This window comes from Meriones unguiculatus, chromosome 8, assembly GCF_030254825.1.
Source record: "Meriones unguiculatus strain TT.TT164.6M chromosome 8, Bangor_MerUng_6.1, whole genome shotgun sequence".
Lineage (NCBI taxonomy): Eukaryota > Metazoa > Chordata > Mammalia > Rodentia > Muridae > Meriones > Meriones unguiculatus.
Genome location: NC_083356.1, coordinates 81,560,090 through 81,583,034, shown reverse-complemented (window position 1 = coordinate 81,583,034; position 22,945 = coordinate 81,560,090). Strand labels below are relative to the sequence as shown.

General features: G+C 36.4%; 1 protein-coding gene across 1 annotated transcript in view; it reads left to right on the top strand.

The window, feature by feature from the left end:
* Lrp1b (LDL receptor related protein 1B) overlaps positions 1 to 22,945 on the top strand; it is a 2,037,254-nt gene that overhangs the window by 1,990,590 nt on the left and 23,719 nt on the right. Inside the window, exons 85-86 of the mRNA XM_060390094.1 lie at positions 6,924 to 7,098; positions 11,968 to 12,072. Of these exons, the coding sequence (XP_060246077.1) occupies positions 6,924 to 7,098; positions 11,968 to 12,072 (280 nt within the window). The remainder of the gene's footprint in view (positions 1 to 6,923; positions 7,099 to 11,967; positions 12,073 to 22,945) is intronic.

The window sequence follows — 22,945 nt, the reverse complement described above, 5'->3', positions numbered from 1 at the left end:
AATGCTGATTTTGATATAATCCCTGAAGAGAAGGATGCCTCAGACTAGTCAGATAAGCATTCGTTTTCTCTAGTTAGTGCTTAACTAGTGTAACACAATTAAAATGAATGAATGTTTGCCATTTATTTATTAAACCCATATTTTGACACAGAAAGATATATTTAGCACTCTGTAATATGTTTAATTGTTAAGCTCTACAAGACGTTGGAAGAATATAAAAGTGAGAAAATCCCAATATTTCTAATTCTGTTTTTTCTAGTTAATACTTTAATTCTTTAAAGAGACTACTTCCAGAAGTATAAGGAACCTCATTCAAGTTATTTTATCTTCTTTCTAAACATCCTGATGTCTTGCCTAATATATGTATTTCTAGAGAAGGAAAGGCCATCTTACTTTAGTTAATGTGCTTATTTATCTCAATATATTACCAGAGAACTTTCCAAATGTTTCCATCCCAAATCATCTATACACATAGTAATGATTTTAGAATGTCTTGCTTTGTTCTTCTTTAGCTGTTGTTTTGTGTTTGAATGTAGATAAATGGGTCTGGAGTTGAGTATGATCGATAATAAACAGATCAACCACCTAAATGGTGAAACATTTATTTCATGTTTAAACTTAATAGATGGACAGCCAATGTGTAACTTGAGATGAATTGGGAGTCTGAGAATGACCCTGATCTGTGTCTCTAGTATGGGAATTTGATGTGTCACTAAGCCCATAACCTAGGTTTTAGTGGAGTCTAAAAACCTAGGTTTTAGCTTAGGTCTGCTGTGTGAAATCCTTTGTACTTCAATTGTTGCTAGGGCTTAAGATAGCCATAACATAGCATACTACTTTTTACTTGTGTAGAATGGACAAAGAACCATAGATTTGTTGTAAATAATTATGAATATTTCTTTCAGAGAAAATACATGATATAATAACTAATACAACATTTCTTTTCAGGACATATTTCTATGTGTTTTCAAATTTCCATTCTGTCATTAATTCAATTATGATCCTTTTATACCCTTTAAAAATTAGGCTGTACTTCAGTTTAACATGTAGAAAGGATTTAAACATGAATGTTTAACCATAAGAATCCATGCAGGCATCATTTTACTCAAAACAACTTTGATGATGTCAATGGAGTACTGTGGGAAATTGGGGGTAAGGGATGGTTCACGACGCAATCTTTCCTGAGATTAGCATCTGTGCCTGGGATCGCAGATGATTGTAGTGCCTGGTGATGTCATGTTGGTAGGATAGCAAAGATCTGAACGTAGTCTCCAAGTCACTCGAATTTAGGACATTTTTTTCTTTTTCTCATGTCATCCTGTCTTAAATATTCACTTAAAGTTTATAGAATACCGATGTTGGCACACCTGGGAATTCTTCTACATTTTATACATACTGGGAAGCAATTGGAAACCTTTCTCCATGAGGTGATCTGGAGAATTCAGTTGTTAACCCTTGCTCAGTGGAATAATAGTGAAGGTTAAGGGCACATTATATGAAGCCTCAACTATCAAATGCTTATCAAATTATGAATTTAAAAGCCCATATTAGGCCTTATGATTTAGAGGTTATATCAAAATTCTATGAAATAGAACAATAGTGTATATTTATGTAGTTGTATAATTTAGTATTCCCAGAAATAGCAATTACTGGCTCTCTAGGACCCCATTAATCTTAATGAATTTCTTTATATTCCTCTTTAAATCTATATTGCTTCTTTTGTGTTTTCTTCTACTTAAATTTTATATTTCAATAATACAATGCAAATAGATCATTAGTAAAGAGCTAAAAAGTACCACCGACACATATTATACACATACGTTACATTCAAGACATTTTACTTCTCTTGGCTTTCTGATAAAGAAACTTTGAGAAGGAATAAAGATGGAAACATGCAATAATTATTTTTCTCAAACGTTATTTCATTCTATTACAGAAAATGGTACTTTTTTTTAGCATTTAATCTATAATTTGCCTAATTACAATATCAAAAGTCTTTAAATATATATATTCTTCATCATTGTTTAGGTTACAAAATTGTGTTTCATTGAGGTAGCAGTCATCAGAGTATTTGTGACATGTTTTTAACTGTTTCCTTAGCAAAGGTTAATTGCGTTGTGTTTTTTTTTCCTATGTATACGTATATGTCAAATGTCTCTTTCAGGTTAGTAAAGTGATTAAATTTATTTGATAGACTGTTTTGTAGGAAGTAAAACACTTTCTTAGCAATAGTCTGTATAGCTGTATGCTGTGCATGCCTAGGTCAGCACTGACTCATGCTGTATTTGAGCATATTCAAACTAAATTTCTCTGCCCCCCTTTCCAAAACCTCCTCCAGTTCATCTCCTTTGTTACTTTAAGCACTTTCAGTTCTATTATAATGTCACATGTGTGTGCTTTATATGAGGTTTTATATGTATTATAGATCCACAAACATGTGAATGCATGAAATGTCTTTATTAGATTATTATTTTAAATTGCTTTCCTAACAATAGCTATTATTATACTGTTTAAAATTAGAAAGAAAGGTTAGTTCGTGAGGGAAACTCTGCTAAAAGTGCATATACGCATGGGTCTAATCAAAATAAAAGGAAATCCTTGTTGTCTGTGTGCCGGTGTCAGTCAAGCAGTTAGCATGATATGCCCTACTTTGGGAGGAATTAGTACCCCTTCATTCTGATTTGTCTGCTATTTAATGTTTAGTAACATCTAACTTGTCAATGATGGCATATAAAAAGATAGAAAGCTATGAGATTTCTGCAAAAATAGGGTCAAACAAATGATAATGCATAAAGAAAATATCAATGCATTTTGTATAAGAAAATTGTCCTTAAGTTGTAAAAATACTGATTTTAAATGAAGGGAGAAGTAATCTGCGAAGAATTAGAAGAAGAGGATATATATGGTCAAAATACATATAAAATTCTCAGAAAATTATATGTATTTTGAAAAATAAAATAATTGTAAAATTTTTGTATATGGAAAGTAGTGAATTCTCTTAATTGCCTCTTATGTGTGATTTGAAGAAATTAGAGACTGATTAGCTTCCTTGCCTGTTTTGAAGTTCATCTTGGAAGGAGCATACTTTTGTTAATATTTATTTTGATTACATCTATGTATGTGTGTACATGCCCATGGGCACATGGCAGCAAGTGCTACACCTTATAGCCCTGGAGCTACATTTATGGCTGCATGTGAGCCACGTGTGTGGATAATGAAATTCAACTCAGTTTCTCCACATGCTGTGGAAGGAGTGGTAACCAAGATGAAGAGAATGCACTTCTCAGAGTTGTACTCCTCAATCAAAACAGAACATATAAGACTTTCAAAAGACAGGCCCCATGAAGAGCTCATCAGCCAGACTGTGAAGATCAACCTTGCTTCTGGAATGCCTCCTCACTTAGGTGTGCAAGACCTGTGTTTTGAATATCTCCAAGAAAAGTCCAAGAGTGTGTCTCTTTTAGAAGGAGAAAATGGTTAACTTAGTAAAATGCAACTTGGAGTTCTTTACTAACCTGTTATTCTTATATCTGTTCATTCAAACAATTGAACATGAACAAGCACTTTTCTGACATTCTTTAGATTCTATTTTATGCTATGAAACCAATCATCTGCAGGGTATGAGGTACATATGCCAAGCTTGGACAAGGGCACATAACATTAAAGGATAGGGCACTACTTTTTTTTTTATTCTTTATTAATTACACTTTATTCACTTTGTATCTCCCCCTGTGTTTCCCTTCCTCCTCCCGACCCAATCCCTCCCTTCCTCCACCCTCTGCATGCATGCCCCTCCCTAAGTCCACTGATAAGGGAGGTATCCTTTTCCTTCCTTCTGATCTCAGGAAAGACCCCTGTGCTTAGATTTTTTTGGTTCTGTTGCTCTCCTTGTGGAGTTCCTGTCCTCTCCAGATCTTACTGTTTCCTACTTCTTTCATAAGATTCCCTGCACTGTGCCCAAAGTTTGCCCATAAATCTCAGCATCTGCATTGATACTCTGCAGGGCAGAGCCTTTCAGAGGTCCTCTGTGTCAGTCTCCTGACTTGTTCCCTCTTTTCTCCTTCTTCTGATGTCCAGCCTTTTTGCCTTTCTGGATAGGAATTGAGCATTATAGCAAGAGTCCTCACTCTTGATTAGTTTCTTTAGGTGTACAGATTTTAATAGGTTTATCCTATATTATATGTCTATATGAGTGAGTATATACCGTGTGCATCTTTCTGCTTCTGGGATAGCTCACTCAGGATGATCTTTTCCAGATCCCACCATTTACCTGCAAATTTCATGATTTCCTTGTTTTTTATTGCTGAGTAATATTCCATTGTGTAGATATACTAGAATTTGTGCATCCATTCCTCCACTGAGGGGTGTCTGGGCTGTTTCCAGCTTCTGGCTGTTATAAATAAAGCTGCTACAAACATGGTTGAGCAAATGTCCTCTTTTACCAACCCTATATCTGACAGAGGACTAATATCCAGTATATATAAAGAACTAAAGAAGCTGAAAAGCAGCAAACCAAGTAATCCAATTAAAAAATGGGGAACAAAGCTAAACAGAGAATTCCCAATAGAGGAATATCGAATGGCAGAGAAACAGTTAAAGAAATGCTCAACCTCATTAGCCATCAGGGAAATGCAAATTGAAACGACCTTGAGATTTCACCTTACACCCATCAGAATAGCTAAGATTAAAAACTGAAGAGGCAACACATGCTGGAGAGGTTGTGGAGAAAAGGGAACCCTTCTCCATTGCTGGTGGGAATGTAAGCTTGTACAACCACTCTGGAAAGCAATTTAGCGCTTTCTGCTTTCTCAGATAATTAGGAATAGTGCTTCCTCAAGATCCAGCTGTACCACTCCTAGGCATATACCCAACAGAGCACTACTTTTAAGGCATAAAAACTGGATCATTAAAAGTCTTCAATGGAAAAACAAACAAACAAACAAACAAGTTCTTACCCTCGTTAGTAAGTGAACTAGAATCTCCCTACCAATTTCAGCTCACTTGTTTTTAGGCAAAGAAAACACTTTTTTTTTTTAGTGAATTATAATATATATATATATATATATATATATATATATATATATATATACAATAAATCTGGAAATTACAAGAATGCAATTTACTAATTTTTGTCAGGTATATACACTTTTTTTTATAGGTCTTTGACTAGCCCCTAAAACTCTTTGTACCTTTATTCCTTTTATACTCCATTTTCCAAATTCTCACTGAATACCGCGGAAATGATTAGAGCCTTATTCTATACTGACAAACTAAAAGAATCAGTGGCAGGGATTCACAGCCTGCATGTCCTACATGTGGTTGTGATGAAGTATATACCACAGAAGCCTGTTAGGAAACTTATTAGGATGACCTTGCAAAGATTCCTAGAGGACTGCAGAAGTAATGCCAGCAAATGAAACTAAAATGCTTGTGGTGAAGGCTAACAGGGTTTTCTCTCAATATGTTTCTAAAAACTATTTGATGCAGGTCTTCAGAGATTCTTCACTGACCGATGATTATTCCAGGTGGTTATCATGGCATTTGATATGATTCCCACCCCCACCACAAAGCACAAGCAGATCATGTGTTGTAGGCACTGTGCAACCACAAACTACTCCACAGTATAAAGATGCCAGTATCCATTTAGTGTTTGGAATTCCAAGCCTCTAACATTTTGAAAATACTACACTCCTTACACTCATCTTAAACACATGCTGGTGGGCTTAAATAAGGAATCTAAACGAGGATATTTAGAATAGCACAAGAGCAAAAGTAAGTCCACTTAAAACAAACTTTCATTAATATGAAACAAGCCTGTCACTAACTTTACATTCTTCCTAATTTAATAAAGGACTAGGCAAGCATACAAACATGAAAATTACAAATGGTATTTTAATTTTCCTCACCCACCATCATTGTCCTTTAGCAGGTTACAGTCCATAAATTATGTTTTTAATCTCAGTTAAAATCATTTGACATTACATAACAGTTAAATAGCTAAAGGAAAATTGCTGCCTCCAAATACAAACCCTGGCATAAATTTAGTTAATTATTTGAAGATTTTTTTTTTTTTTGTTTTGTTTTTTTTTTTTTCTTACTATGAGTTTAAATGTTTCAAATTTGGAAAGCTGTGTTACATTCATATATGAACACGTACAGAGCTATTTGCTTTTCAAGTCACTGAAGCATAATGCTTGTGAATGTATATTAATAGTTTAATGTTCAAGTATCCCTTTGATGAACTATGAATGTTCAAGAGGGAACACTTGAGGGAATTATTCCTTCGTTATAAAGAAACCTGTCTGTAATGCTTGATAAGAATGATCTTTTGAATTGGAAGCCTTGGTTAGAAGGGAAGGTTTCACTTGGCAGGTAGGGTTGTTTAATGTCACATAGGAGAACTGAGGAAGACAAGATTTCTCTGTCACTTTCAACCCATGAAGCATCAGCTAAATTTGCACTCAGAGTTTGTTTGTTGTTGTTTTTCTTTCTTTATATGCTCACCAAACATTCTATAGCTCTAATTATAGACAGAGGAAAGAAGGGCAACAGTGATTGGCTTCTAAGGAAATCTCAAGCATTCTGCTCATGGGCTTGCACTGCTCATTGGAAGGAAAGCTGAGAAATCTTAAGTTTTCAAATAAAAAAAAATAGAGAGCTTATCAACTAACATTGCATTGCATCAATATAAAACTTACCTGCCTAGCAGGATGAAATGGAGGCCAGCTTAGAAACAGAGACAGAGAGAGGAATCATGGTATTATCAGAGAAGTCTCTTTTGTATATTATACAAGCTGATTTTAAAATTTCTTTTCCCTATTATGTATAACCTTTTCCATATTGAGCAAAATAGTATCACTTATAAGAAAGAAAAAAAATATCTCATAGCATCATTTAAATGTTTGGTTCTTCCTTTTTCCTAGATGTGTGCCACCACTATTGTGTGAATTCAGAATCATGTACCATTGGGAATGATGGAAGTGTTGAATGTGTCTGTCCAACACGCTACGAAGGACCGAAATGTGAGGTTGACAAATGTATGCGATGCCATGGAGGACACTGTATAATAAGCGAAGACAATGAAGATATAGTTTGCAAGTAAGTAAACATCTGACTTGATTTATGAAGCATCTAAATCAAAGACACAAGGTTCAGAAATAAACTGGGAAGTCACTGTAATTTTCTTATTCTAAAATTTTGCATGTCCATCAGTTTACTTTGTAAAATGAAGTTCAGTTAAGCTCACTCTTTAATACCTATGCCAATACCTGGTTTACATGACCACCAATGCTATTTTGAGATCACTTCAGATATAACATATACTCAAGAAGTAAGCGATAGCAGAAATATATTCAGAAATATCTATGCAGAACTAAGGATAGGACAGTGTTTGCCTATGGTTTGCCAGCGGTTTAATTCATAGCAACAGAAGAGGAGGAGGAGGAGGAGTGGAAGAAAGATCAGAGGAGGAGGAGAAAAAGGAAGAGGGAGACAGAGGAGGAATAGGATGAATGGTGGTGGCAGGAGACACAGAAGAGATCAAGATGAAAGAAAAAGGCAATAATAGGTAACTAAAAGATCTCAGGGTGCAAGCTCACAAGTCCAAGGTCACCTTGGTATGCAAAAGCCAGTGACATGGCTCAGTAGGTAATCCTAGAACCTCCTGTATTTTCACATGTTATTTATTTTACATTTTATTTAGTTGTAGATTTTTATTGAGTAGTTCTATTTTGACAATAAAAAGTTCCGAGACATGGTAGTGCACACCAGTAGTTGCTTCAGTCAATAGGGTGAGGTAGGGAAATACATAAAATTGTAGGACAAGTCTGATCATATGAGTTCAGTCCCCCCACCTGTGTGTTAGAAGGAGAGAAGCAACTCCCAAAGATTGTCTTCTGAACTCCTTACCCAGAGCCTCTTGGATGCTTAGATGACAGCTGTAAGCATGTGGAATGCTGGCATAGGATTTAGTTATTTCTCTTCAGGAGCCACAGCGAATAGACTGAATTTTTGGGTATTTTTTTTCCTGATTAAATATCTTCTTTTGAAATTATAGTTTTATTTTATTGGGTTTAGTTGATCTTTTTCAGGGAGAAGTAACATATACCTCCAATGGACATAAGCACTAAGATATTTCTTTTCTTGTTGCTTTCCTTTTTTTTTTTTTTTTTTAATTTGTCTATAAGACTAAGTAAATGGGAGCAGAAATGAGGAGCTAAGGCTCATGCTCTTCAGTTTATATCATGAAACAAATTCTTCCCATGAGGTAGAAGGTCAGTGTTCATGCCAAAGTACATTGAACAACCCTCTAAAAGCAGGGTCTGTATAGGACTGGATTCTGTCACTGACTTTGGTTAGGAATGTAATGAATGAGAGAAAAATACAGAACAGCATGCCATAAAGGATCCCTGCCACTGGGAACTCAGGGGTTGTAAGATGAGTTATGTCACTCTGGCAAACAAGGTCCAATAAAGTTTTATTATAGGCAATGTCGACAAGTTTTATTTATTTACTTGTTTTATTCATTCTCACTTTAGAATTTGCTGTAAATATGCTGTGTGTTATCTTTATGAATGATATATGCTAAACCTAGCAATTTGGATAATTTAAAAATATACTCTTTATAAGTAAAGTAATTAAATTATGACCGATATTTCTTCAATAAGTACATAAAATCAAAATGAATCTTCACATGTATCTTCCATGTCTCATGTCTATAAAAAATTCAACAATTCTTAATTATGAAAGAACTTGACTTCAGTTTGTAGATGGAGTTTTTTTTTTTTGTTTTTTTTTTTTTTTGTATTTTAGTTTTTGTTTTAAACAAAATAAGAGATAATAAGATAAAACAAAACCATCACATCAAAGTTGTACCCTGTAAATCAACAGGAGGAAAAAAGCCCCAAGAGAAGTCACAAGGATCAAAGGCCCACTTGTTCACACATTAAGAAGTGGAATAAAAATACTAAACTGAAAGCTGTAATGTATATGCACTGTGGACCTTGTTTCAGACTAGTGAAGGCCCTGTTGAATCAGCGATACAAGTTCATATGAGCCTTGCTCACTTGATTTAGAGGGCCTAGCTATCCTGGTGTTCTCCATCCCCTCTGGCTTTTACGATATTTCGACTCTATTCTCTACATGATCTCTGAGCTTCAAGAGGAGGGATTTGATGAAGACCTCCCACTTAGAGCTGTGTGTTCCAATGTCTTACTCTTTTCATAATGTCTGGCTGTGGGTCTCTTTATTTGTTCCCAGGTGGTGAAGATGGAAATTAGGCAGTGATCTATGAGTAGAGCAGAAGATAATTAGAAGTCATCTTTTAATCTTATTTATTTTAATTTAATTTTATTTATTTATTTTATTAATTTTTAATTTTATTTATCATTTATTTATTTATTTTGAGACTCGATTTCTCTGTGTAGCCTTGGCTGCCTTGAAAATTGCTCTGAATAACAAGTTGACAATGAAATAGAGATTTTCCTGCCTCTGCCTCCCAAGACACGGACACCCAGATTACTTTTTAATTTTTATTTATTTACTCATGTATTCATTTTATCAGTAATAGTTTGTTTTAACTTAGGTCTCTGGGCTAGTCTCTGCTTCTTAGTCACCTAAGAAGTACAGAATTTGGCGTGATCTCATTGCAGGCTCCTTAAGTCAAATCAGACATTGGCTGGTTACTACCACAAGCTTTGTGCCAACATTGCCCTAGCATATTGGGCAGGCAGGACAGAATGTAGATCAAAGGTTACATGACTTGGTTGGTGTTTATGTTTTCTTTTGGTTGCCTGCAGTGGACTTTCCCATACCCAAGACTTTAGAAGATAGGCATAAATGTTCTATGTAGACACCAGATCAAATGCTTCATGTTTAACGAGATGTGTGGGTGTTATCTTCAGCAATGGGGCCTTGCTGTTAGTCTTTGGAAAGCAATCTGTTGCCTTGGAAACAGCCTGCATAGGTCGAGGATTTCCATGGGACCCCATTGGACAACAACTCAATTGGATGGAACCTAGTCAGGGTTCTACAAGCTAAAAACACAAATTTAGATTAGATCCTTGTAAAAGTTCTGTTATTCTGTGGTGAATATAATCAAAATAATAGTGTTTCTCTTAATAATTGGAGGAGAAAAGGAAAAAAAGAAAAAATATTGAGACTTAAATATACATATCATTAAATTTATATATATTAAATAATAATGTATATAGGCTCTTTAGAACTATCTTCAAATTTTAACACTGACTAAAGTTATATGCAGCTAATACATTATCAGCAGCCATACATCCTACAGAAGCACAGGTGAACATACACATAGTTGTGAAAATCAGGGTTAATAACCTATCATTTTCAGGCATCTTAATGTCATTAGGAAATTCCCTAAAAGGCATGTATTGCAATAGTTCTATACCTTAAGGAATATAAAATGACCAGTTACTGATACTGCATCCTGACTTTATCATCAAGGTCATGTCTAGAGTTAGGAAAGAGTGTTTTACAAAAATCATTCATCATGGAAAGTTATGAATAGTTAATGGACCTGAAGCCTGATTTCATTATCATGGTCATGTCGGGACTTATGCAAGAACTGATTTTGCTATCAGATTTTGACAAACACCAGCATGAAATTATGATCCACTCTAAGGCAGCACATGTACAGCTGTCTTACAGCGCTTCATGAAGAACATCAGATTCTCTAGTAATCTTGAACACAGGTATACTTCTTTCCCCCATTTTCTCAGGGTTATTCCATGAACAATACAGTTTGTGTAAAATATAAATCAGTGTTTTTTTTTCTCCATACCATTTTCCCATGAAGGGAGATAGTATGTGTTCTCATATCAGACATGTAATTAGCCTCTAAGGTACAGTTTTCAAGAACAACCTGTATTACTCCTGCACTCTTAGTTTTAGATTTTCACTGACTAGCTCTATTTTGACAATAAAAAAATTTGAAGACATAGTAGCTCATATCTGTATGTTCTTCATTCAATACAGTAAGGAAGTAGGACTTAAGATAACATTCTAGGCCAGTCTGGTCTTCAGAGTAACACCTTGACCAAAACAAAACATAATGTTTGGCATTGAGATTAATACGTATTTCAGATTTGAACTAACTTTACTTATTTCCAATTGCATTTACTTGTATGCATGTACACAAATGTGTGGAGTACAGTAATGTCACATTATGTACATGGAGGCCAGTGAATCACTTATGAGAGTTGCCAGTCATGTGCTTGGGTCATCATCCTACCTTCATCTGCTCAACAATCTTTTCAAACCTAAGACCACATGGCCACCTGACATTTCCCAAATGCGGAAGTAGAACCAAGATAATTCCTTGGGATTACTGCCTAACCAGTTTGTGTAATTTTTAACCTTCAGGGCCAATGAATTCCTGTCTTGAAAGAGGTGGATAGCGTTCCTGAGGATGAAACACAATCTTGTTCTTTGACCTCGATATGCACAACATAAATTCACATACAACTGTACAAATACATGTTTCTCCATAATATGAACAAGTACATGTACTTAAAAAACAATTGTAATCCCAACATTTCTCTCTAGAAAACACTAGAGGGAGAACAAAATATTGTGGTACTTCTGTAGTGCGGCATATAACTCACACTGATGTTACCAAGTCCTAGTTAACTGAAAAAGAAATGCATAATGTCCTTTTAACATGTAAATAATAAACAAGGGTATTTTCTAAATGTGTGTTTAGCTGCTTTACATTTTGATCAAAGGGGTTGAAAATCAGCAAAATATCAAAATAATCCGTTGTTATTCTAATCAATAAAAGTTTGCCTTCGATAATCTGCTTTCTGGAAAACTTAGCGTATTCTAAGATGAATAACTAGAATATTCTCAGATGACTCACATTCTAGTTTGCAGGTATTTTGTGTCATCGCTCAGCATCAATAATGCTGGTAACAATGTTTTCTCTTGTTCCTGTATCTTCTGCAGCTGCACTAATGGAAAGATTGCCTCTAGCTGTCAATTATGTGATGGCTACTGCTACAATGGTGGCACATGCCAGCTGGACCCTGAGACCAGTGTCCCTGTGTGTGTGTGAGTATCTACTAATGTGGGTAACTCGAGACAGGACTGCATGCAGGCAGAGCCTCTAGCCTAATGTTTTCCTTTCTGGGATAACACTTCTAAAGTGAGAACACCATGGACATCTCATTGGCTTGTGAGCTACATAATTCCTTTCTCATCAGTTTGTTAAAGACCTCATAAAGAGTACCTCATTCAGTTCTTAGCATCACATCATTTCAGACATTCATAGTTTTTCAGCTTGGAAATGCTGGGAAAACTGTTCTGGTTTGATTAACCCTATTAAGCTATGTGAAACAGATTAGTGTGTGTGTGTGCATGCGTGTGTGCATGTCTGTGTGTGTACGTGTGTGTATGTGAATTCCTCAGTACTTAGAGCTATCCTTTTTAGAAGAACTTCCTGTTTTCAAATATATAATGTTATTTGATGTTTCTATCAGGTTCAGAGTATGACATGATATAAATCAATTAAGCCCTCGGCTCTTTCAGAGTACATTATGTACAGCTGGGTTGCTAAAGACCCAGGGAAAGCAGAGATTCTCAATGTTCCTATAAAATCTGTAATTTAATACTTTCCTCTTCTCAGCCTGCTGATTTTCTTCAGCAGACCACCTAAAGCTGTTTTCACTGATGTGGTCAATGTATTGAGTTTTGTTCTAACTGTGTAAGGGGATGGTGGCCACCCATCAGTCCAATCAGCATCCTGTTCCACAACTCATTAGAGGAACACGTAACCAGTGTGTATTTGAGGGAGACAAGCATTCCTGGGAAGATTTTCCTCTTATGTTACTATCTATGTATAACATAAATTTAAGCATATATGGCAAAAAAAAAGTCAGACGCTTTATTCAGTTGTATTTTACTAAAATTCTGCAGATGCTCTGTGGGGTTTAAAAGTCAGCGCTGTGACCAGAAAGAGAACCCTTGTGATCACTACTGTCAGAATGAGGGGATTTGCACTTTAACTGCGTTTAATGAGCCGAGATGCAAGTAGGTTTAACCTTCCACTTACCGCCGCGCTTCCTATGACATCATTTCAGGCCACAGTCCATTGGTTTCAATCATGCGCATCCACATACATTTCACAGTGTATACTTAATCTCAGGGCTCATCTCTGTCACATGTAATTAACCTATGCTTTGCTCACAGATAACTGTGTATACCGCAGACTGCTAGAGTGTGTAGAAATATAGCATGTGATGAAAAAGCTGCTTATCCTGGTTCATAAAAACACGTATCCAAGAAGGACAGAAACAGTTGCTTTATATTTGGAATAGTCATTTTTTTTTAGGATAGACTTTTTTATTTCAAAAACTGACTGGATAATATACTGTTTGTTTCCTAAATTTATGTTGGAAACTGTACAGCTTGCTAATAAAAGAAATAATGCATGCCAAACATTTCAAGAAACTTAATTTCTGTATAGTTTACATCATTCTTCCTTTATTCAACTTGTGGTGACTTGGGTATCCACGGAAGGCAAATTCCTATTTTCTCAATCCAGGATCACCTTTGGATTTATCACAGTAGATTTTACTTTTGCCCTGTGGACTAGAGCTGTAGGGATGACCCATATCTGATGTGTTTCTTTTCTCTTTTTTTTTTTTTTGAAGGTTATAAATGCTTTATTATTATTATTTTTTAAACGGAGAAAGATTGGGGTAGGTGTGTGGCCACGGGGTGATTTTATCACCAAGAGCTAGAGTCTAAGCTCTTTCACAGAAGGTAGGCAGAGCCCTCCACGAGCTATGTGATTCTTCTCACAATCCAGCTTAGTCACCGAAAGAGGATTCACTATATGAACTCTCTTCTACGGCTCTTTCACTCTCACCATTAGGCACTGGAGCATCTGGCTTCTCAAGAAGCTCTGGATCTAGTCCTTCTCATATCATTTTGTTTCTTAATACTCGGTGTTAAAATCAGCAGTTCTGATTGCCACGTTAGAGCATCCTTGCTGGAGGTGGGGGTCATCCTGCCTAATAAAACTGAAAATCATAGTCACATTAAAATTCCAGCATTTCATTACCAAACCTCAGCTATTTTGCTGTAATGAGCTGTGGGTTGTGAGGCAGCCTAAAAAACGGAGAAAGCTTGTTTTGATAAAGGTAGCCCCCTTTAAAGCAAAGGGGGATGTTCTGGATATCAGGGGCCCAAAATAAAAATTTTGGTGCCACTTCAGGGAGAAAATGCTTGATTTTGTGTGTGCACAGAGGGAAGAATAGACAAAAGTGACTCTTCAGTTACTGAGTTCAAAATAATCGGTGGCCAAAAGATAATGGGAGACTCATTTTAGGTTAGTTTTATCATTTCTGTAATCTCTGTCCCAGAAATAAGCCTTGCTTTATGCTGTCAGTGTTCCACTACTCCTGGGCAAAGTCTGCACACCACAGGAGCCCTGGCTTGACTCTTCATCATAAATACATGCCCAGATGACTTCCTGTGCAAGGATTCCTTCTGTCACCACAGTAAGATACTCAAATGGCTGCAGCAGCCCACAGTAATATTTAATTTTAAGCAGCCAGCACCAGGGACTAATAATCACAGTAGCTGGTAAACTCGGTGGAAAATGTAGTAAATACAAGAGCTTAGGGTCTGTCTTTTATTTTTATATAACCATATCTCTGTGTCTACTTGTCCTTAAGGAAGTTGTGTCTGCACTTGGACTATTCCTTTCATTTTTTTTTAGTAAGCAGAAATAATTATAGTAAATATGATGCACACTTCAGTTAACTCATAAAAGAAAGTCATGTTTTCATTTGCCCAATAAGTCATTAAGCAAATACAAATAACCAATGAGTGAAACATTTGTCAGTTTAGATAGCTTAAGAGTCATAAAACCTGACTCAGAAGGACATTATGTGATCCCCATATTTTATCTGCACTCTTCTGTTTTCTAACTGCTGTACCCTGTTCAGGTCGACACACTCTGGTCACACAAGCCTGACCACCCGTGCCCGATTCTGGAACTCTGAGCTGTATCGCTTCCTCTGTACTGTAAACATCCCAATATATAATGCTGAAGAACCTAAAATTCATTTTGATAGATGAGTGGCTTTTAAGAAAAAAATAAAATAGTTCATTAATTGTTACAGTAGAAAAATGAACAAAGTGCCATGTAAAAACAGCTGAATAAGGATTAATTCATTAATCCAAATGAGGGAGTCTAAGGCCTTTTAGGTGTTAATGATATTTTGAAACAAAAATTATAGGAGTTTTAGAAGTGACAGAGAGCTGAAAAGGTGAGGAAAGTGTAGCATGTTTAAAGTAGACTTGACATGGCAGCCACAGAGCAGGTTATTGAGGGCAAAATACCACTGGGCAAGGATGCTGAAAACACTGTCGGAGAGGTATTTGCTGCTGCGAAGATTAATTGAGAAGAAATACAAACCGGAGAAGTTTATCCAGGAGCAGTTTCAGTTCACTGTACTGGGAAAGGCATCTGTTGAGAGAAGTGTTTGAAGCCCTTATACAGAGAGAATCCACAAAAGGCGGGGAACTTTAAGGTGAGGCTGTGAGGAACAGCCGAGATTTCCTCCTCATTGTTTCGTTTAGGAGTTCAATGAATGGAGAAGGAATATAAGACCAGAGAAACATATTTTTACAATGTGAAATGCTGAGCCATTAAGAATACTGTTCTTATTGAAGCCCTGTTTTTAAGTGCTACAGTAGTAGGAAAAGGAGATCGGGTTTGCTCTCACGTTCATGGCTCGTTGGAAGGAAGTTCTTAGTATACAAAAAATCAAATAAATCTTAGGTATCTTTAGCATAGTTATAATTTCTATAGTTCTAACATGGAACTAAATGTAAGTAGAGCTTAATAGCACCTATAGTCCTATACAATACAAAACAATATACCTAAAGTGCTATACAGGTCCTGAAGTATCTTTCTAACAAACAAGTCTTATGTGGAGAGATATTTAGGAAAGAGGGTTTCAGCCTCATCTCTAATGGCAGTAGTACTAATCTTCAGGGAAAACATATGTACTATTTCATCTAAAACCTTTATAGCAAACAGAAGCTGCTACCAGCAAACGCAATATGCTGTTTGCTTTAGTTTCAGTGGCACATCATTTTTCATTTCCTCATGGAGAGAAAAAAAAAAACAAAACTATTTGAATTGTATGAGACTAATACACACAGTTGGAAAGTCAATAAAGTATTCAGATCTTATGAAGGTGACAGCTCACTTTTTCTACCTAGAAATTTTATTGCTATATCCTTCAATTTAGGGAACATATCTGTTGGTTGAAAGCCTTCACTTTTGTCTCTAGATAGCCACTTTCATTTATTGCTTTGTGCGTAACAAAAGAAAAAAATGGCAAAGAAGAGAAAAGGAATAAAATACAGTATAACTTTGCTTGGAGAAAGTTTTTCCAGTTTTAAAGTCGACTATAAAAATGTTAAAACTATATTTTAAAATTTTCCATGATGTTTTTTGACAATTATTAAGTCCATCTTATTATACATTAAAATATTAGTAAAGATTATATTTAAAATTTTATATTTTATTTCATGTTTTGTATGTGTACCACATCCAAGGCTGACATCTACAGAGGCCAAAAAAGGGTGGTGGATTCCCTGAAAGAGGAGTTCAAGATGATTGTGAGCCACCATGTAGAATCTGAGAATCAACCCTGGTCCTCTGAAAGTGGTCTTCTGGAAGCTGGTGTTAGCTACTGAACTACCTCTCCAGCCACATAAATGAAAAATTATAGAATTCAACAGCAAGTTTTCCATGCCTCCCTGAGTCTAAGAGTTTCCCATAGGATTAGAGTCATACTTATATGAGATCCAGGCTTAGTATGTAACATGGACCTCGCTCCATGGTATTAATTCATAACAATACTCATCGTTCTTTCAGCCATCCACAAGTTTGCGCTTCCTCTGTTTCCTCTACCCCACATGTGCCATTCCATATGCACATAGCATGCACTCACAGCCTCTGTAAACAAGCTGCATGCTGTACCTCATGTCCTTGCTCAGGTGGCTCGCCAAAACCATGATCATTCAGCTGTTTTATCCAGTTAATTTTTCATACCCTACTGGTCCCAACCAACATGTCAATACTTGCTTGTTAGCATGTCTTTCATATACAAAGTGTACTTCTTTGTTTTGGCGGGAGGAGTGGGGATGGGGGACAGGGTCTTAGTCTGTAAGCCAGGCTTGTCTGGAACTCAGCATTTAACATAGGCTGGCCTTGAACTAATGACATTCTTTTTTACCTTAACTTCCCAAGTGATGGCATTAGAAGTGTGAGCCACCACTTTCGGTGTCGTTTTCCGGAATAATAACATCTGTATGTAAATAGCTTGATATGTACTAATTTTCTAAGATCAACACTTAATAGTTGGTTCTATGAAGTCAAAGTTAGAAGCCTGTGAAACCAGTTCCCTTTAATTTTGTACAAGTTAATGCTTTGTGCTATTAGCTACGTGGTTTGGGCTAACCATTCACCAAGACAATCCAATTTGTGTGGCCTGAAGCATCTAGATGTAGTTCTGATAGTTTTGTTTGGATGTTGCCTTAGAATTGGGTCAGAGTCAGCTCCAGATAGATATCTTGCAAAATTTCTTTAACATATCTATGAAAGCACTTAAAAAAAAGCTTCTTAATAGAGCAGAACTAATCAAGAAGAGCAAAAATATATTTTCAATGTTATAGAGGAACTAAAGAGCTAAGTATTACTTTTTAGGAACAAATGAATTTCGTGAGATAGAGTGATGCCTTTGAGCTTAAATTAGTCACAGAACTGCTAGTTCCCTGCCTCAGTATACTGTGAGTTTAAAAGTGCACATCGCCACCTCAAACCAAGATAGCTAAAAATAATATACCAGATTATATGTGGAGATGTAAGAACCCTACATATACCCAAGAATAGGAGATGGAAATGTACCTTGGAATTGCTAAGGCCTTATGAATGACAAAATGGTCTAGTTTCTTTTGTTCGTGTGTGTATGTAAGAAAGCATTTGAGGATATGGCCATTCTGGGTTATAGAGCAGCTAAAAACAGCACAGAGAGCACAGCAAAGTCTTTGAAAGTTTAAGGGTTTGAATATACTCTGCGATGGAGTGTTTTCCTAGCATATGTAAATTTAATACATAAGACTGCAAAAAATGAAATAAAATGTATGCCACATACAAATATCTTCATGCATGCATACACATATACATATATCTTGCATGTACATGCACAAAGAAGACTCTTGAAAATATCTTCAAATGATAATGATTGGTATATATTATGGGAAATTTAGATGTTGATCATTTTTCAATATAATTCTCTGTGTAATTTTATTTTCTTTCAAAAATCTGAATGAAGAAATAAATTATTTTTTATGATTTTTAAATTTTATTTATTATTACTTATTGCAATTTTTTCACTTTGTATCCCAGCTGTAACCCCCTCCTTATCCCCTCCCAATCCCATGCACCCTCCCTCTTCTCCCCCTTTGCCCTTTCCCTAGTCCACTGATAGAGGAGGACCTCCTCCGCTTCTATCTGATTCTAGCCTTAAAGGATATTTGAGATTTCTGAAAATGGAGAAGAAAAGCACCTACCTTAAGTATCTTACTGCTTCTGAAAACAGATCTATGTAGGTGCTCGCTGATTTCAAAAAGACAGTATGGAAATGTTCCAGGACACTTCCCACATTGTGTAGTACTGCTTCCTGCCCATGGCAAAAACAGTTCCCCATGTGGTCAAAACAATACAGCTCTGTGAAGTTTTATGCCGTAGTTTTATATTTCAAACCAAAGCTAAAGCTCTAATTCATCCCCCCAACAGACACTTCCAAACACTTCTGTCTCTGTCTCTTTTTCTCAGTCTCTCTCTTCAGTATTTTTTTTAATCTAGACTAAATTTGTATAGGCATTTGTGATAGGGGAACCATGCTTTTCCACAAAGTTCTATCCTTGCATCTTGCTATTTGTGTTTTGTTCATAACACCCACATCAGTATGTTATGATCCATATTTTGTGAGAAAATCAACCATTCTTCTTAGTGTTGCCTTTGGACAGGGAGCATATTTCTGGGAAACTGGCCTTTGAATCCTGCTTATATTCCATGACACCTTTAAATTTATGTGACTTATTCCTTTCTACCTCTCTGAGGTATTATGTGTAATTTACTCACTCATTCCCAACCATTAACACACATTCTCCATGTGTCATAACTACTTTGCATTACTACAGAGTTTAAGACTAAATGCTTGCATTGCATTATGCTTATGTTACAGCATTTGTTACTTGTCAACAAATTTAACAGTTAATGTCAGAAAGAGTAGAATGATTTATTTTATCATGTATTTGATCCACTTTGTTATTTTTTAGACTATTGTACTGTATTTTCTAGAGCTTTTATTGTATTCTCAAAAGGAAGGACTAGACAGATTTTATGTATTATCTTATGAAGAGAAGTTAATTTCATTCATTTTGTTTTGTCTTCTCCAAACACTGTTATTAGTCATCCATTATCTTGCTTTTAGGGCTCCTTCTTTCTCCCTTTCTGAAAATATATGGGAGAAGAGGAAAGTTAGGAGTCCTTCTGAGTCTATTGTTCAAAAAGATATCGGAGGAAGGGATATTTTTTATGATAGAATAATCGTTATTGCTTTATTATCACAATGATGAGCACTTCTTTTTTATCTTCACAATTTATTCATTATAATTGAAGCCCTTTCCCTCAAGTTCCCCTAGTCTCACCCTCCCTCCCTCTTTCCCCATCCCCTTCCCCTAGTCCACTGAAACGGGGAGTTCTCCACTATTGCCATCTGCCCATAGCTTCTTAAGTCTCATTGCCTGGATCCTTTTCCTCTGTGGCCTGGCAAGGCTGCATCACCAGGAGTGAGTGATCAGAGAGCAGTCAACTAAGTTCATGATAGAGGCAGCCCCTGCTCACCTCACTCCGGAGATCCACATGGAGACTAAGCTGAAAATTGGCCACATCTGAGCAGGGGGTCTAAGTCCTCTCCATGCATGGTCCTAAGCTGGTGCATCAGCCTCTGCAGGACCCCCTGGGCTCTGGTTAGCCCATCTGGTTAGAGCGTGGTGCTGCTAAGCACTTCTTAGTGAAATGTATTTATACATAAATCTTGGTATGCATGATAATTTTCTTGAGATAAATTAGGAAGGGATATTGTCTTGGTCACTCCTCCATTACTGTGAAAAGACCGCATGACCAAGGCAACTCTTATGAAAGAATGTAGTTCACTGGGAGCTTGCTTTCCATTTTAGAGGTTAATCCATGGGCATTACAGTGGGGAGCATAATGGCAAGCTATGGTTTTGGAAGGAAGATCAGGGGTTCTTCTTTTCTGTAATGATTTCACAAAAGTAGAAATTATCACTCTGTATTTCCAGGCCTGTTTAAGGCCTGATTGCTCACATCCATTGCCTTACAGAAGGGAACCTGGATCATGGGCTCTGGAGGTCTGGCTTTTAGGGGAAGCAATCCTTCTTCAGTGCAGACCAGGTGCTATGTAGGGAAGATCCAAGCAGAGTTCAAAGGATATTCAGAGTGATTCCAAAGAAACTCACATTTCCAGAAGGGTATGAACAGGTGAACATTAGCAGCCTACAGTATCCACACTTCAGATTGTTCCATGTTACTGTTTATTTTTGAAAACATAAAACATGGAATGCACATGCTATTCAGAGCAGAAAAACTAAAGACAGCCTGTCACATAAATACATGTCCTTTATAATCCCATGCAACTGGCTGTAACTTGTTTTACCTTTGGGTATGTTCATCAAGATGCCAGGAATGCACACAATGCCAAGATGCACATCATGTTTTCCTGAGCAAGCGTAAACTCCAGATTGTACCCTGATCTTGCTTACGAAGACAGGAACTCCCCAAGGAAAACAACATAGCCAAAAGACATGGGCCCAGGTGGGCCTGCAGAAACTGATACTCCAACCAAGTACCATGCATCATGACAACGTAGACCCCCTGTTCAGAGGAAGCCCATAGGCTGCTGAGTTTCCAAGTAGTTTCCCTAGTTAGGGGTACAGGATCTGTCTCTGACATGAACTCAGTGACTTGTTCTTTGATCACCTGCCCCTAAGGTGTGCAGCCTTGCCAGGCCACAGAGGAAGATGATGCAGCCAGCCCTGAGGAGAACTGATAAGCTAGGGTCAGAGAGAAGGGGAGGAGGTCTTCCCCATCAGGGGACTAGGGAAAGTGCATGGTGGGAGAAGAGGAAGGGTGAGTGGGGCTGGAAGGAGAGGTGGAAGGGGGCTGCAGTGGGGATACAAAGTGAATAAATTGTAATAAGTAAAATAAGTAAGTAAATAAAAAATAATGAAAAATAAAAAAGAAGGGATTAATGTATAGATGATAGATAACATTAGTATATTACTTATTTTCTAATAGTATAAAACAGAATTTTGAAAATTTTCACATTAATTTCTTCACAACTCCCTTCTCTCATCTAAATCCAGTCCCCTAGACTCTTCCCCAACTCTCTACCAAACCATGTGCGTTGTCCCCATCCTCTCTGGATTTAGAAGATCAACCTAGCATTTTTTTGTTTTGTTTTTTTTTCTCTCACTTTCCTTTCTCCTACTCATCCCATTATCCCAGACCCAAACAGCAGCAGACATTCCCTCTGAAACTTCTTGCTGTGCTGGCCAGGGAATCAAGTAGCCAAGGCAGAGATACTTAAATCTGTGTCTTCTCCTTCAAATTCAGTCCTCCCTGTTTCACCTTCAGGTCTGTAGCAGACCACTTCCGCAGCCTCCTTTCCTTCCTTGCCATCATCTCCAGTGGATCTTCCTCTCAAGTATTTTTAAAGACAGAAATAATAAGCACTTGAGAAGAGAGATGCATTTAACCTTATATAAAATTACAGTCTTTAAAAGTACGGATACACCATGTTACCTCAATAATACATAAAAATTATCATTATGTGTTAGAATATTTTTTTTTAAATTTTGTTCTATATGTATGAGTGTTTTGTCTGTCTGAATGTATGGTATCATGTATAATGATACCTGTACAGACCAGAAGAGGACATCTGATCTCCTAGCACTGCAGCTACAGATGTTTGAGTGTCTGCCTTGAGAGTGCTTGGAACAAAGCATCAGTATCCAGGAAGAGCAGAAAGTACTCTTTACTGTTCATCCATAGCTTCAGTCCTAAAAAAGTAATTTGAATATAAAAATGTATATCATGCATGTATTCATATGTATGGTTGATGTGATCCTGTTATTTCTTTTGATGTGGCAATGAATTTTTGGTTTTTAATATGAAAATGTTTACATGACAAAAAACAGAAAATTGTGTAACTGTTACTTACCTATTCAACACTTTACTGTCTACTAGTGGACTTCTCTTAGATGTCTACTGGCTTAATAACCCAAGTGTCACACGTTTATACCAACAAAGTTTTATTTCCTACTTATGTTTCGAAATTAAACAAATGGATAAAATTATGCAATCTACCTTCAATGTAGTACTTGATTCCACAGTAGCTTTGTGCACTCCTAATGAAAGATTTGCTCTTGTGCTTTACCAACCGCATTAGTTTAGAGGGAAAAATCTCTTCATATTATAATTATGTAGAAAAACAACTTACTTCTCTTTTTTCATTCCAAGATAGTAGTAAAGACTCATCCCATTAAATCACCGGAGTAACTTATACCTAAGATTTTCTTTAATGAGAACACAAACCCAAAATTCCAATCATACTATAAAAAAGATCATATCAACATATGAAAATTAATGTGATTATATTAATACTACCAGGCTGATATAATCTGTACATTTTATGTTCATAACAATCACAACGTTACTCATATTAAATACAGATTATATTAAAATTTGTTATAGGTTTAATTTGTTAAGAAACCTAAAGACTTTCTTTTTAATGTTTTATAATGTTTAA